Consider the following 17,751-nt stretch of genomic DNA (forward strand, 5'->3'; position numbering starts at 1 on the left):
TAGTCCCTGGAGCCTGGGCTCACAGAAGACTTTTAGAAAGCATGCGGCCCAGTAAACAGACAGACAGACGGAGCTGATCACTCCATTCACTTTGACACTTACTATATATATATAAAAGCACGTTAACTGCAAGTCTTATGAAAGACTCTTTCAACTTAATTTCCCTCCATGAGGCCTCACAAGATTTTAAAGTCCTATATTTAATTGGATATATTTTATTTACTCTCTCATATGACTGCTTTGAGTGTAAATATTTTATTTACTCTCTCATATGACCACTCAAAGCGGTCATCTTCTTACTAAGACCAGCAAATGTGAAAACAACAGTGGAATAATTCATTAGATCAGTTTAGTTGCTGATTTTAAGAGTGAAGAATCTGTGAAGAAATCCTTTGGTGTTACTTGCAAAAGTTACATTTATAATGGTTAGTGTTTGTTCTGCTTGTCCAGGCTCAAGAGGATTTCACTATATCATTAGTTGTTATATTCATATACAGTGGGATGCACAAAAAAGTGACAGATTCTAAATATGTAATTGATACTCTCATTATTATTTTTCAACTTTGACCCCATTGTCATTTTAAAAACAGGAATTGAATTATGTTTAAATGTATGTAGTGATTTATAGGAAGAAACTGTACATTATAAAAAGCTTTTTTAAAGAGTTGGAAAGCTGATTATTATTATCATTATTATTATTATTATTATTATTATTGGTCAGAGCCAGACAGACAGAAGTAGCCTCCTTGATTCTAGACTTTATGTCTCCTGAGTGAAGCGTCAGGCATGAGAGTGCTATCAAACCTTTCATTTATCTCTTAGAGCAAAGAAAAAAACACACTTTCCAAAAGTGCTGCACTAGCTCTTTGATCAGAACCGGTGTCTCGACAAAAATCAGACATATGAGAGGATGTCTGGAACACACAGTTACGGGGGGGGGGGTTAATAAACGTTTAATATCATGGAGAATCTCACAAGGAATCAATGTGTCACATTATGCTCTGAACCTGGTGAAAATGGTGTAAATAGGCCGAGACAAAGTCAGCTACAGACTTTTCACAGGAGGCAGATTTATTACCAATAAGATCATTAAATCTCTCATCATCCTCCTCTTCCTCAGATATACTTCACACACTGGTATAGAGACATTAGATCAAGATGGAGCGAGAGATAAGGTGACACTAATTATTATTATTTCATTTAGTATTGTTTGGTTTACATACCCTGGTCTATACAGTAGAACAGTATTTCTGATTTTCCTCCAATGGAAGCTCAGGTTTGAGAACCATGGGTTTTGACATTAGACACACAGACATTGTTGTAATGTAACTTACAATACACTTACTATACAAAATTCACATATCTTATTTATTTATTATATTTCTAGCAACCTTTACTTTACTTTCATTTCCTCTAACTATGTTTGTTACTACCAAATAACATGAAGAAGTTTTGCTAATGGTCTGTATTTATATAGAGCTTTTCTAGTCTTGATGAGCTGCTGTACACTAGCATTTTTGCCATTCAGCCATTCACGTGCTGCAACATCTTGCTCAAGGACACATATTATAGACTAGCAGAGCCAGGAATTGAACCCACAACCTTGCGGTTGAACTACAACTCGCCCTACTATTGAGCCGCCATGGCTCAATCCTAACTCCTCACTTTTTTAATACATTTACTTCTAAAACTCAAAAGTACATTTTAGTTCATATTAAGTACAGTAAATGTCATATGCTTTAAGACTTTAGACTTAAGTAATATTAAAGAAAAAAACATTAATTTTTAGATACTTTATACAAGACTGGAGACACAGGTTAACATACAAACTTAAGTCGGAATGAACTGTCCCAGCAGTTGTTGCTTGTTGTTGAACTGACCGATCACTAGCTAACATTTCTCTGTGCTTTCAGCAGCTCTGCACTCTGTTGTTGTTGTTGTTGTTTCTGTTTTGCTGTTACTTGTTTGTTTGGAGCTCACAGTGTGTTGTCGCTATGCAGCAGCCCGCTGTCTTTGCTCCGCCCCACTCCCCCCACCCCACCACCACATTCACCCATTATCATGTGATGTTGTCTTCTCCAATCAGAGTGGTGTCCTAAAGCACAACACGCTCACGCTGGGCATGCTCTGTCAGGGCGGGGGTAACGGCCAGGGGCGCAGCGGCACTTTGAACTTTAACCTATACAATAACACTAAGCATGAGCCCCCTGCTGGCCGCTGGCTGCCACTACCACCTGCTGCATCTGCTAACGCTGTGAGTATCCCTGTGAGAACAATGAACCCCTGGTACTGCTCTTATTACTGCTCACATCGGTAATTATAGAGGAAAGCTGCTTCTTCACCATACTACAGCCCCCATGAACCATTATTATTTAAGTGAGCGCCATTATTGTTATTATCTATTTATTATCACTACGCTTGTCTATCATCTCAAGCTCTAAGTATTGGTGAGTGGTGTCTGATACACTTTATTTTTACCGTTAAAATCCCATGAATCTTTTTTGACATGACTGCTCATCGTTCATAATGTCAATTAAAAAAGTAATTGTACTGACGAGTTTGTATTTATTGTAATATCTTGGTTCCAACAACGAGACGCTCTCCAAATTTTGCGACTGAAGCTTTGGCTCTTGTCTTTGCCATTGTGTATAAGTGTGTGTATTATGTTGTCGCTGCTGTGTTTGTTTACTCCATGAAGCTGACACACGTGTGTTATCAGTCACTGTAAAGGTTATTCTCCATTATTCACATTAGTCAACTTCATGCCAAAATAATAATAAAAATAAAACGTTACTTACTACTAAATTAAGCATTTGGATAATTTATTAAGCAATGTGTGATTCCTGAAACAAGCTCTCAGATGTTTCAGCTTCTTGAAAATGTAAATATTTTCTTTGCTCCATATCACAAATTAATCATTAAAACTGAATACTTTAAGATTTGTAGACACACATAATCAATGTGACGTTTTACAAATAGAATTTTTTTTCTGACATGATAGAGACCAAACAACTAATCAGTCAATCAATCAATCAATCAGTCAAGTAGTAGAGAGATTAATCAATTATGAAAACAACAGTTCATTGCATCCGTAGAAATTATATTATTTCTATTAGCTCTATACTCATGTCATAGTTTTAAGGGTTTATTAAGGGGAAAATGCCTGGGGAAAAAAACTTCCCTGCATCCCTACATTCACACAGACCTGATAAAATAGATCAGCTGATTAGTAAAACACTTAAAAATTAGCATTTTTATTAATATTATTATTATTATTTTAAGATGAAAGTTTTATTCATAATTATATTCTTCTTCTTCTTATTATTATTATTATTATTATTATTGTTGTTGTTGTTATTACTATATTACTATTATTATTATTATTATTCATATATATATATTCATATAATCATAACACATGTAAGAAATAAATAGACACTAAATAGTGTCAAAACCAGTTAAAATGTGTTAAAAACATGTACATTTAGCTCATTTTGCAAAGTTTTCCAGTCACAGGGAGCGGCAAGCATTTTGTCCACGTTTGGTTCTCACTATATTGAATAGAAATACTTTCAGATACTTTAAATCAGAAGCTTTTTGGGGTATAGGACAGGAGTAATAAACCCTGCCCCAAGGTGACTGGTGATACTTGGGAATAAAATCCTTCATCAACTAAAATAAATCATTTATTGCCAAACACCTGTCTGAAACTCAGGCAGGCATTTCTCAATGTAAACGTTGTAAATCTCCAGTAACGGTCACTGTCTCTGTCTCTCAGACTCCCTCTCAGCAGGCCGCCATGCTGGACAATGACCAGGAGGGGGTATCAGGGAGCAACCAGTGGGCTCCCTACTCACTTGGCAGGAGGGATGTCCCACCTGACAACCTCATGAAAAAGGTGAGCACTGAAATGAAGTCACGGGAATTTCTAATCATACAACTAAAGAAGCATCTCCAGTATTCAGTCTCCTCTTACACTGACCTAATTCTTTTTTACAGGGTGCCCACTCCCACAATACTTCACACCAATCACATAATACCATGATTGTCACGTCCTCTTCGTCCTCCTCGGCTACCACGCCTCATCGCGTGGTCGTGCAGCAGGCTTACGACGGAATGATGAATAAGGGAGGCCAATATCAACCAGGGATGCCCCTGTCAGTGGTTCCCTCTGGGGGCCCTGGGCAGTACCAAGGCAACATATCTCAAGGTAAAAACTAAAAAATAATCTTTATCTTTGTACAAGTTTTATAAGCATTGTTATTTAGAAAACTGCACTTTATATGTTGTCAAACAAAGAGGAGTTTGCTCAGTTACGCAGGGCGCAAACCACCAAAATGGACGCCATAAGTCAAAATGGCCGACTTCCTGTTGAGTTGAGGCCATGGTCCCAATGGACTTTTTTGTTTGTCTTGGGCTATAACATGTTCCCACCACGTTTTGTGAAATTTGGTGCAACTTAATCTTGGCTTGCTCGATCCACGTTTCAGCATAGGTGGCTGTTTTGGCCCCTAGCATTCGTGCTTGGGCCCTAATTATACTTGCCCTAGTAATATTTGACGTCCATGTGAATGTCCATGTATGTGTACCATGCAGCCTACACAATAAGCAGAAACAGGATGTTTTATTTTGTTAAACTCAATCTTTGTTCTCTTCAGCCCACACCGCTCCTGGTCAGGTTTACTCCAGCACCGGCATGTCCATGGCCCTGTCCCAGTCCGGGAACCAGCCCCAGTACAACCCCCACTCGTCCCACACCTCTCATCAGCCGTCCCTCCCTGCCACTAACCCCCAGTACCACAGTAACCAGGGCATGGTCCATAGCAACCAGGTTGTCATGACCACCCACACCAACCCACGGCCTCAGAGTGCCCGCAGCCTGTTGCAGACCAAAGGCCAGAAGAGCACAGACGGTTTCCAGGAACAGGTATTTTGTCCGTCTGTATCTCTGCAAACCACATTCTATGCTTCTGACAGAGTCTGTTTGAAATGTTCTTGTTTGATTTTGAATATACAGTGTTTGTACTCAGGGTTGCTCAATGCTGGTCTAGGGGACCCACTCCAACCCTGCTCCAACACACCTGAGTCAAACGTTCAGCTCATCAGCAAGCTCTGCAGAAGCCTGTTAGCGACCCACTTATTTGAATCAGGTGTGTTGGAGCGAGACCAGGATTGAGAAACCCTGTTAATACTAACCAGGTTTGAAAGGACAGTAGTTTCATGGGTAAGGTTGATAGGGCCACATATGCTTTTATATTCTAAAAGATTTAAGTCAGAATTCTGAGATCGCCATCGTGACTGTTTACTTTGAAGCGCTTTCATTTATTCATTAAAATATCAATATTTGCCTTGGAGTATCCATTATTGTATTGCAAGAGAGAGGACGATGATATATCACCAAATTTTGACCCACCTTTAATTTGCAAATGCTGTTGTTGATAAAGTCCACATATAACTTTGGAAGATAATAGCTGTTACAAGTAGCCAGTGCTCATTTTCCAACTTTATATTGGTTATATAAGTCTAGATTTGACCTAGATATAGCAGGTCCCAGATTTTAGTCTCTTGACAGACACAATCATTAACAGTCCATGATATAATATTATATTATAACTCTGTTTGGGAGATAAAGAGCATACTGCACCAGTTCAGGTAACTGCAACACAGCTGAGCTTCCTCAAGAATTCTGAATTAAACTCCACTGCAAGACACTTTTAAATAGGTCAGAAAAAAAGGGTCACTGGTCACTTTCCTCTCGCATCATGCAAAATGTCCATGTGTCATGGACACAATCATATTTTTATTGTTTCCTTGTTCATGTACATGTTTCATCTTCAGCTGTTGGATGGAAACCTACTGCTCATTCACTGTATATCAAAGTTAATGCACCACAGACTTACTGCAGATACAAAAATAAACAAGCTGACAGCTATGCTCACGGCGATATAATACAAGGGAACTACAGTAGGTGTGTGCGGTTACACAGAGACGACTGAAACCTTGTGCCGCAACATAAATTGTGCGCCTTGTCAAGTTTTGTTGAGCAACAATTATCAAAAGACTGAGTTCAAATCAGGTTTGAGGGTGAATTGTTTTTCCCTTCATTATGTTTTTCAAAGTAAAAAAAACTGACTGAGAACTCAGGACCTCCAGTATGTCTGCCAGTCACATGGATTTCACTTTGAGTTGTCTTCCTGTCTTCTTGTCTTTCTTTCTTTCTTTCTTTCTTTCTTTCTTTCTTTCTGTGTCTTTGTCTGCTCTGTTTTTCTGCCTCCCTTTCCTGCAGCTGTGCGTCAGAATAGAGAAGAACCCCGGTCTGGGTTTCAGTATCTCTGGTGGCATCAGTGGCCAGGGGAACCCCTTCAAACCCTCCGACATGGTACGACCCGACCCCCGGCCTGCCAGCCAATCGCATCCTCCCTGGCTTTGCCTCAGAGTTACCATGGAAACTGCTGTTCGTTAATGCGGTGTTTGGTCTGTTTGTTTGTCTGTTTGTCGATCTGTGGGGCAGCAGTTGACTTGGTTAACTTTGAGCCTGTGGCTTTGTATGACAGTTGGGGGGTAAAAAAAAAGATCCAGTTTAGATTCAGTTTTAAATGGAAGAAACACACTTTAATCTACACATCGCTTACACAGAGAGTTCTGGATCTAGTTCTGATACTGTAAAACCCCTGTAGGTACAACACATTTCCACAAGCAACTTTAGCTATGTACTCACATTCATACCTTATGTCTAATTATAAGCTAGGCCAAACTAATTTATCATTTTTGACTGATTTTTGAGTCACAGTGAGTGCCTGCCCTGCACTAAATAGCCAGTCGGGGTTGCAGATCCCCCAGGTCTTCTGCTCCAGAAACATGCAGCTCCAGTCAGGGAGGGGGGCTGTCCACAGAGCTCTGACTGCTATTTTAGGAAGACTTGCTTAGTTCTGGGACACAGTGGGGTTTCAGCACTTTGCTGTATGCATGGGGAGCATCGCAGATCTCTGACTTCAGATGTTGAGTATCTGATGAGACAGCGAGTCTATGAATAGAAAGCCCACAAGTCAAGAGCAGTTGTTTCAACATCCAGCCTCTCTGCGCGCACCGCGTCACGTGACGTGCGAGTCGTGGGTGATAGTGCAGAAACTGTTAATTCATCGTTTAGTTTTAATCTCGGGGAGAGACATGGCGAGCGAGGGAGTTGCTGACTCGGATGGTGATTAAATGATCTCCATCTCGTCTTGTTGTTGCCACCAGCTGCAGTGCATCTATAATTAATTAACATATTATTAAATGTCTTAATGCAGACGTGCAGACATTTTGTCAAATCATGATAAGATGCATATAAGCTATAAGTCTAGATATAACCATACTTTATCCATGTCAATGCAAAAATAATTAATAGATGCAGGGAAAAGTTTAAATTTAGTGCGCTTTGGTGCTTTCTACAATCTCAGATTGTCTCCTGCTGATGCTCGGTATCTGCACTGATATTCCTTAATGTCAGCAAACTGAGTCATGGGCTACTGTGTAAACATCTTATAGGACCTCAGTCCTGCTCGTAGGACCCCACAAGCTTACACTGTGTCCCATTGTTGATGTTAGGCTAGTGGAAAATTTAATTTTAAGAAGTCAACTCAGTGCTGATTCAGCACAACCAGATGCCGATGCCTCTGATTATGGTTTTATCTTTTATTTATTATTTGTGTCCCTTTTTTTAGTCAGAGTAGACCAACACTGCCCAGATTAAACTCACATGTTCATATTACTTAGTTTTGATCAAGGACGTGGACAAGTCTCCTGGACTGGCTGATCAATAAATTACACAATTGTGGTTGTATGTGATCTTACGTGCAGCCACTGCTGTTCATCAGGATTATGTCTCCCCCTTGTGGACAGCTTGTTGAGTTACAGGACAATATTTGTTGCCCACATAATTTGAATTGGATATGCAGTTGGAACAGTGTCTGCAAATTGGCTTAAAACATCCGAATTGGATAAATTGTAATGCAAGTTTCATCTGAGAAAGAAAGACATAGCACTGATCTTATGGCTTCAAAGATAAGCCACTGAGTCAGAGAGTGAGTGGAGACTCACTTCCTGTATTGACAGGAAGAGAACAATCCCTGGCTTAGATGTATTCACATCTGTGAAGGCTGTGTTTGAGAATAAAAATGCAGTCATGAGGAGCAGAACATGGATTTTTTTGGTTTGTTTCTTTGTTTTTTGCTTTGTTTTTTGAGTCATGAACATTAAAAAAAATAATAAAATCCAATGTTCTTCTGCTGGACAGAGTCTGCCGAGTTGCACACAGAGCTGCGGTCGAAAACAAGCATACGGAGTAAAGTGTGTGCCCGTGTTATCACAGAGCTGCAAAAACCTCATCCTCAGTATTGTCCATTTTCATGTCCCTCACCAACTAATATTGTCTGTGTCTGTGATCAAAACTATTCAACAATACGATGAGGAATTTGTGTTTTTTCTTTTTTACAGAGTTTCTGCAGCTCTGTGTGCAACTGCTTTGTAGTCCATAAATGTCACTAATGCTCCACAAGCTTTAGCTGCTAACAAGCACATTTGTAAAGTACAGTGAGCTCCATGCATGATAAACGGACTAAAAATACTAATTATTAGTTATTATTTGATGTATGTTGTCCAAAATATGCAATTTATTTGACACAATCTTATTATTTCCGTCCACACATGTATGAGCTCACTGTATAAAAAAGCCAGCATTGCCGTGGACACTCCACTCGACTAATATTTCAGAACTTATGCACTTCTTTGACTGTGGTGCCCTGTGTGTGTGTGTGTGTGTGTGTGTGTGTGTGTGTGTGTGTGTGTGTGTGTGTGTGTGTGTGTTTTTTCCTGTCCTCGCTCACAGACTGTGGTGTGTGTCAGTGCTGCTGCGCCATCACGACCACATCATGCTGTTTCTAACTGGTGTGACGGTCACTACTGTGTGTGTGTGTGTGTGTGTGTGCCTGTGTTTTTTGACGTGTGCACAACCTGTTCCAACATGTGGAGCACAGCTGCATTGTCTCACACTTTCTGTGTTCAAAAACATCTTTCAGCTCCTGGTGAAAAGATGTTGGTGTTTTTACAATCTCTGCCTTGGGTTTTGAGGGGAAAATACCGGGGGAGGGGTGGGTTGAATTATCTTCTGCCCTCCCTGAAATCTACTCCTGTCCCAGAGTCAGAGCCCATCCAGCACCTTCTCCTCTTCCCCTATTGTTATAATATTACCCTCTCTCTCTTTTCTAACCAAGCCTATGAAAATAATCACTTAATAACTTAGTTATTCTGGAAGAACGTACTGTAAATTCTTAAGAGAGATGCTTGATCAATTCTGTCATTATGATTCACCTGAAACATGAGCATGTTTGAGTCATGTGCATGCTTCTCCAAATTTTAACCAAAAGCGAATGCATTGGTGAAATGGCCTTGTATTCATAATTTCTTTTTGGCAGTATTGCTGTGATTATTATTTTTTTTTGTGGGGGTGTGGTTGGGTGGGTGGATGCTGAGAGGAAAAAAAATAAGAAAGGCAAAGATTCTAAACCATCGTGTCCCTGTGTTGTCCTAACGGTGTATCATTTTGACTTATAGGGTATCTTTGTTACTAGGGTACAGCATGACGGGCCCGCCGCCTGTGCCCTGCAGCCTGGAGACAAGATAGTGCAGGTAATGTCCTCTCACTCGCCATCAAACTGGACAGAAAATGCCACCTCTCCTGCCCTCTCCCCATCTCCTACTTAGCTGCTCCATGTGAACTTGCCGGTGAAGGTTCTCAGTCATCCAGGTCATAGTCGTCTTCAGCAGTTCGCTGTGAGCGACTGGACTTGCTTGAGTTGATTTGAAGACGTTTCACCTCTCGTCCAAGAGGCTTCTTCAGTTCTGACTGATGTTGTTGAGCTGAACATTGCAGATCGTTCACTGCATTGTTCTCCGCATACTTCTCCGAGGAGCTTCGAGAAACGCCACAATCCGGGTACACTTTAAACTTTAAACGGGCCATAGACCGGAAACTCCAATTAAAGCTGAACGCAGGCTTTTATTGTTTTCCTGAGCTCTCCCAAGACGATCTGAGAAGCGCCTGCTAGTTACGTAACTGCGGAGCTGTGTCAACTGCTCGTTCTGTTGCTGCTGTAGAAACCAACACTAGACACTTCATAAGCACCAAACTCAATCTGAAGGAAGGAGCAGTGTCAACTATCACAGAGAACACAATATTTCAAACGTTAATTAACTAGACGTGTGTGCATGTTCGTTCTCCCGTGTAGCATGAGCTAACGCCGGCTAACAGCTAACTGCTACGGGACTAAAAGGGAAGTGTGTGACAGAAACTGGACCACCCTAAAGACAAAACCCCCCAGACACAAACAGAGCGTGAACACATGTCACGGCACAGAAGGGCCAGCTCATCTGGACAGGACTCAGCCGTCCACCTACATCTGCAAGGACAAGGGACACTCTTTTAAGGATGAGAGGGTTCACATTCTGGCCAGGGAAGACAGGTGGTTTGAAAGAGGAGTGAAGGAAGCCATCTACTGTACATGTTAACTTGGAGAAACCATCACTCAACAGAGGGGGTGGACTAAGACGCCAACTATCAGCCGCCTACATTGCTGTCCTGAGCTCGCTACCTCATCTCGGGTGAAACCAACAACCTGAAACTGAGAGGGGGGGCGATCTGAGAGCGCGATCAGCCTCACAGGTTAAATACCCACGAGTTAGTCAGAACCGAAGAAGCCTCTTGTAGAAGACGGTGAAACGTCTTCATCTCAACTCAAGCAAGTCCAGTCGCCCACAGCTAATCCATGTGAATGAACTCAGCTTATTGTCATTGGTTATCATGGTTGACTTGAATGCTTTTCATGCCTGTATTTTACACCTACGTGTGTGTGTGTATCCCCCTCAACCCCCTCATCCTCTCCTCCATGTGTCATTAGTTAGTGGCTGCCGAAAAACAGTAAAGTAAACAACTGTAAAGTTACAGATGTAAAGGTTTATTTAAATTCAATTTTAAATAGCCAAAGGTTACATTTTACACAGGTCTTGAATTATTCTCCATAATAATACAGTACTCACTGTTATTTCCCTGGGTACAAGAAACACATAGATATTAAAACCTCCGCAAGCTGCAGCAAAATTCAACCATCTGCTATCACAGCTGCCACTTATATTTCAATTTTCTGACAGATTTTTGTATCGCTGAACACTTTGTTTGTTGTTTTGCTGTCGCTCATTTCACGTCCTGCCACTATTGCAACCTTGGATTGCAAGATTAACGTTGTAACGTTTAAATATAAACAAATGTGTGGTAGATGTGGATTAACCAGCTCCACACAACTGTCGTAGTACCCTGCGCACAGGAAGTGATGTCACCGTGTTCTAGCGAGACAGACGGCGGCGACCGCAACATTGCACGAGTAAAGCAAGACAACTGTAAAACAGTACTGAGAGGTTTTAAAGAAGTGAATTCTACTACTCAGAAAACTCCTGAGTTACTGCTGTATACACACAGGCACTGCCTCAGTCACGTCTGATAGTATTGCTTGGCAGAGCCTGTTTTTAGATAGGAAGGTTTTTCAATTGAAAGCCAAAAAGAGGCAGAACAATAACTCCCCACTCCCCCCAAAAAGTTACATACTGTAGCTTTAACTTGAACAATGGAAAACGTGAAGATATTTTAAAGTTCCAGTGTGTCAGAATTGGTGCCATCTATTGGAGAGACTGAAAATGACAACAACTTTAATCCCTCCATGTGTGAGGAAATTACAATGGCCTTCACACCAGAAGAGATGTTGTTTCATAGATTACCTGCAAACTCCCCCATCTCCCATGCCTCTCATGTATTCCTCCCATCTCTCCTCCCATCATCTTTTCTCCACAGATGAACAGTTTAGCAGGACGAACTCACCTAAAAGCCCTTTTTTGTCTTTACCCCTTCTCTTTCTACAGCATGACAGTGTAGCTCCTCCTCCTCTTCTCTCTCTTTTCCCCAACAGTGATGTGTTACTGAGATATTGATGGCAGTGACCCTCCATCCCTCCACCAACACACTCTCACACACACACACACACACACACACACACACACACACACATTTGTATGGAAATATACTGCAGCACACATATGCATACACACATCTCTCTATACATACATGCACGTACACACACACACATGCTTTTGACTGTGCTGCGTGTTTGCCTTGCAGGCTAACGGACATAGTTTTTTACACATGGAGCATGAGACAGCCGTCTCTCTGCTGAAGAGTTTCCCGCGGATGGTGGACTTGGTGGTTCTGAGAGACAGCAGCATGCGCTAAAAAAAAAAAGAAAAAAAAAGTAGTTTTATAAAAAACAAACACAACAACGCTTCTTTTCTCTGCTCATCACCATCCCGCCCCCACACCACCTGCCCTCTCCTGGAGGCTTGTGGAACTGAAAAATGAGCCATCTTTTTTTTTTTTACCTTTTTAAGGGAACACACAGACATTTATTTGCCTATTGCTGGACCAAAGGCAAATAAAATCAGTGCCAAATGTACCATAGGAAACATATCGGCTCTTCTGTTTACCGACGGTCAGCGAAATGATCGCCGGCACAGCGGACCACAAGAGGAACTCAGAGCTCTGGGTCCCAACACGGCTGCTGCAGTTTGGATTTTTTTTGTGACTGGGTTGTTAATTATGCAGTCATCTAACTGGTCAGACTACAGAGTAGGTTGTTTTTGTTGGTTATTTTTGGGGTTCTGGGGTACATTGTTGTTTGCTTTTCTGCACTTTGTGCAAGTGCTATTTATTATTTTTTATTTATTTATTTATTTCAAGATTCGGTCCACTCTCCATCGTCCTTTTCCTTTGATTTCCATCACTGTCTCACTTCTCTTGCGTTTTCTTTTTTTTAATTGTGTATGTCTTCTGTTAATGTTTTCCCTCCAGTGTACAGACAAATTGAGAACTTAAGACTTTATGCCTTGTGTACATATGTAGAGCTGCGGCTTTTTCTTTTCTTTTTTTTTTTCTTAGAGCTGCAACTCTCTTTGGGGCCTGGAAAGACTCATTAAGTTTATGATAAATACACTTATTGTTAATAGACCACATTCTGAATTCTCTCTCTTATAAACATACAGGGATTATTTCTCCAAATGGATGATTTTTCTAAAGTATATCACAGATTTATTGCTGTATAGAAGAAAAAAAAAATCACAAAATATGATTTTTCCTTGTCCATAATTGCTACTTTTCCTTTATTTATTAATTAATTTATATGTTTAACTGTTGCCTGCACAGCTGTGCTGAAAAGAGCTAAAGCAATATTCCCACGGCTCGGCCCATTGAGCTTCTCAGCAGAGCCGGACTTGTCCTGCAGTGCCATCTATCGAGTGACTCATGCTAATGTTTACACACACACACACACACACACTGCCGTGCACATGAACAAACAGGCAAACACACACACACACACGCCCACAATTGTAAAACACTTATTCACTATGATCTGTGCACTATTGCATACAAAAGCCCTGAGCCTGATTTTAGAGTTTCAAAGCTACTATTATTATCATTAATAACACCATGCACTGTAACACTATTCATGATACCCGTGCCATATTTTGAGGTCTTATGTTTGTTTGTTTTTAAGTAGTGTTCCAGTAACGTCCCACGATTTTCTAGTTGTTTGGGTTGTATGATAGCCACAGCATGCTTTCATATCACTAGTCTCTGCTTCTAGAGTTCTAGCCTCTCAATGTATTATACCACTGAGTTTCAGTAAGACTCGTGTTGTAAAGTTGGTGCCATACAGACCCTGACTCTGACCCTTCCTGGTTCTATTTACACAAGCCCATTATTACGTTAGAGCTTTACCTCTATGTGGCCCAGATCTGATCTGAAAACACCGTGGGAGGAGCGGCGTGACTTGACTTGCGGCGTAAAGGGAAATTATTATTATTATTATTTTTTTTTTACTGTTGTTCCTTGTTTTAGATCCGAAGTGTCAGCAACCATCAAGTGAAAGTCTACAAGAGGAAATGTGTTTGTGTCCTTTTGAGACAATCGGTGGAAGGATCCGATCTGAGTCACAAAGGCGTTTGACGACACTTGAAATTTCTGTGTAACTTTTGTAACCTGAGGAGATGTGAATCGATTTAGATGTGCAGGGGGAATTCTAATTTGCCACTTTTGCTGGTGAATGTTCAAAAAAAAAAAAAAATCACCTGTGCGGGGTTTAGGGTCGCTCTGTGTTTGAAACAGGTAAATCATAGAAATCCAGATGTAGAGACTTGTGTTGTTGCCAAAGTTGGGAGTCACAGCAATGGGATCACCTATGACCTTCGTTGACATGATTCAGAACTAACTATGACAGAAGTAAAAAGAAAAGGTGAATGGGCTCATATTTCTGTCCGTGTGTAAACGCAGCACATGTCCTGAAGGTGTCTCATCTTTTCCACAGGCCTTTGCTATTGCTGGACATGACCGTGCCAATTTTGTGCCAACTCTCTCAATGAAGCATTAGGGTTTCACGTGATTTACCACAACGGACTGAAACAAAACCGGCACAGATCAGTCGCGTGGTCGAGATCTCGACCACAGGAACCCCCCCGCCCTATTTAGAGTTTGAAATATCAAAGATATTGTGACGTGAACAGAGAAAAAAAGGTTTGATAATATAATTATTTTTTACTACATGTTTCAGGTAATTCTTTCTAAATATATTGATATACCTTAGCTTTGCTCAAAAATTGTGATATTTTATAATGACACTTATAAACAAAAGTTATGGATGGAAGTATGCACAGTATGACTTGGAGACCTACACATGTACTCTCCACAAACTGTACAAAATGTATTTCTACTGTAATTGTGAATTTGTGTTATACAAATATATATATTATATATATATGTATATGACTATAAAAAAGGTCATTCTTTTCTATGTGTTTAAAACTACGTATGAGCTGGACAAATGTTGCGGACGGCGTCACTGTACATAGCGGTGAATGAAATCTAATTTAAAAATGACTCATATTGATTGTGAATGTACTCATGCTTTCTGCAGTACCTACACCTACCCAACTTGAATGCTGCTTCTTCTGTTGTGTGATTTGAAAAAAGACAAAAAAAGGAAAAAAGAAGTTCTTTGACCTCTGAAAGAGAGCGAGAGAGAGAGAGAAAAAGAGAGAGAGAGACAGACGCGCTGTGGAGTTGTGAGTCGGACAGAAATTTTAGTGCTGATTTAAGAGAACATATTTATTTCTTTATTTATTTGCACATGCAAGTTGAAAATCCTTCCAGTTTTAAGTTTTGAGTATTAACGCGGAGACATGTAATTGCTGAAGTATATATATAATATATATCATGTGTTTAGAATGCATTTTGCAGAAGCTATCTGTACATACTATTTAAGATACAGTTTTTACAAAAAACAATATATGTATAAAATTGGAAAAAATGCTGTGCAATGATTATACTGGAGCCATTTTGGGCTTTGGGACGTACCATTTTTTCAGTATATAAGAAGTGTTTTGAATAATGTACTAAAGTCTATTGTACAAATAATAAAAATGTCACTATTGGTAACCTGGGTTTTTTCTAATGCACTTAATGTCCCTGTACATTCATTAAAGCTTGTAAGAAAGGGGGTGGACTAAAATAAAATAAGTTTAGATGAAGAGGAATTAGTGATAGAGAGGGATAAAGACGGAAATAAAGAGAAAATGGGAGTTAGGAAAAAGGAAAAAGACACAGGAAGTAACGGGGAGATGACTTGGGATTGGAGATTTGAAAGTGATGAAGGGAAGGAGCAAGTATAGAAATTGAAGAGAAAGAGGTAAGGTGACGTGCACATGGTGGTGGGATGGATACAGAAGAGAGGTAGAGGGAAAAAAAGATGAGGGGATCAGCGGATCAGCTCGGCAGGATTTCAGTTTCCTCTGTGGATTAAACTCGGCCGATCCTCTCGTCTCTCGTCGTCTCTGCAGATGCTCCTTTGTCTCTGTCCATTTGTCTAATAACCTGGTTCTTTTTCATCACTCTCTATCTGTCCATCGGAGAGTTGACACTAATCTGAGTTGCCTTTCAAAGAGGGACAGCGGAGTTTGTCAAGCAAACAAACAAACAAAAAACCTACCAGTGCTTATGTTTGAGTAGCTCCATTGAGGTGAGTATTGTGTACAAAATAAATCCCACTGGCAACTGAAGAAAAAGAGAGATCGGTTATTGATTGATGATAGTTTACCAAGGATGTTTCATGTTTAATCAGTTAAAATTATGGGAAGCTTAGCACCATGAGAAAGGGCCTGGGTGTTCGCTCATATTTGACTGTCCACTGCTTTTGATTGACTGCAGACATAAATAGACATTAATGACAGAAGATTTAATGATTGTTTCATTCTGTAGCCGATCAAAGAAAAAGAAAAATCCATCCCGACTTTGATGAGGTCTTTCATAGTCATTTAGTACTATAAATCATTTTGTAAGTTGGTCTTTATCTCTATAAAACCAATTATGAGAGAAAACATGACGTGTTTGTTGAGATTTGCATCCAGCAATTGCTGGGAATCCACAAGCATGGGAATTGTGGATGAGAAATGACTCTGTTAACAACAACATACAGTACCGCCATCTGAAACCTTCAATGTCACATTCCTAGTTGTTAAACACCAAGTAAATTTGCATTATTTTGAGTTTTGTCATTTCACAAAATGCAACTCCACACTTTGATACACTTCAGAAGGAAATCCACATTTTCCCACAGTGTCAATACACGCCTCTGTCTTGCAAATTTAACAACTGTTTTAAAAAAAACAACCTTAAAACTGTGTTGCTGCCTTTCAATTAGTAACGTCAATATCATTGGCTGAAATGTCTTCTCCCATGTTCTCCTGGCACCGGTGGCCTCTGAAGAACAACTCTGCTCACTGTGGTACAGGCCAACAATTAACAATAGTGGGTAATAGTACACACACACACACACACACACACACACACACACACAGTCAAAAGCAAAAAGATGTTCTTTTGTCCCTTTTTTTTACTCAGACTTTTACGCACTGCTTTGAACACAATACTTCTGTGTGCTGAATGACCAACCCACTTACACAATCATGCATAAATTTCTCCCCACGCTGACTCATACATTATTCTACGATCTGTATTGTGTGTGTGTGTGTGTGTGTGCGCACGCACACACCACAGCAGTCGATTCACTCTTGTGACCTAATCAATAACAATACCAGGGACTGAGTCCATGACCTGCATTCATTTAGCCGCTTCCTGCGTATGTACAGTATGGATGTCGTGTGTGTGTGTGTGTGTGTGTGTGCAGATGAAGTCCATGCACAATTGATTCACTGTCCACAGACAGACTCAGACATAATGTATACGCTAGACTCACGTCTTTATCAGGCAATGATTTTCCTTTTTCAATTTTGCCTCTGTGTCAGGCTCCAAATAACTTCATCAATGCAAATAACTAAGTACATTAACCAAACTTGACCACTCTATACCAGTAATGGGCTAAACTGACCTTTTACAAAACCTAATGAAGCCTGTTTACATTACATACTGTATAGATGCCGTTTCCTAACTATTTCAGGAGTGGTGAGGCTGCTAAAAGCAACACACGTCATTGGAAACAAACAAAAAACTTAGTTTTGTTAAAATGTGAACTTCCCCTGACTCACACACAACTTTTACACTTATCAAATATGACTCATGTTAACTAACAGAGTCATTCTTTTGATCATCTGGCATGAGATTGC

The 17,751-nt window shown here is 40.3% G+C and overlaps 1 protein-coding gene across 5 annotated transcripts in view; it reads left to right on the top strand.

Moving 5' to 3' along the window:
• The window catches only part of lrrc7 (leucine rich repeat containing 7), a 72,568-nt gene extending 57,000 nt beyond the window's left edge, over positions 1-15,568 (top strand). For 4 of the 5 annotated variants that reach the window (XM_044043582.1, XM_044043581.1, XM_044043584.1 and 1 more), the window contains 7 exons: positions 2,087-2,254; positions 3,779-3,898; positions 4,000-4,210; positions 4,659-4,927; positions 6,287-6,379; positions 9,592-9,666; positions 12,203-15,568. In XM_044043582.1, the coding sequence (XP_043899517.1) occupies positions 2,087-2,254; positions 3,779-3,898; positions 4,000-4,210; positions 4,659-4,927; positions 6,287-6,379; positions 9,592-9,666; positions 12,203-12,313 (1,047 nt within the window). In that variant the 3' untranslated portion in view covers positions 12,314-15,568. The remainder of the gene's footprint in view (positions 1-2,086; positions 2,255-3,778; positions 3,899-3,999; positions 4,211-4,658; positions 4,928-6,286; positions 6,380-9,591; positions 9,667-12,202) is intronic. The other variant, XM_044043585.1, reaches the window with a different exon arrangement.
• The last annotated feature ends 2,183 nt before the right edge of the window (positions 15,569-17,751 follow it).

The sequence above is a fragment of the Solea senegalensis genome, linkage group LG14, assembly GCF_019176455.1.
Source record: "Solea senegalensis isolate Sse05_10M linkage group LG14, IFAPA_SoseM_1, whole genome shotgun sequence".
Taxonomy (NCBI): Eukaryota; Metazoa; Chordata; class Actinopteri; order Pleuronectiformes; family Soleidae; genus Solea; species Solea senegalensis.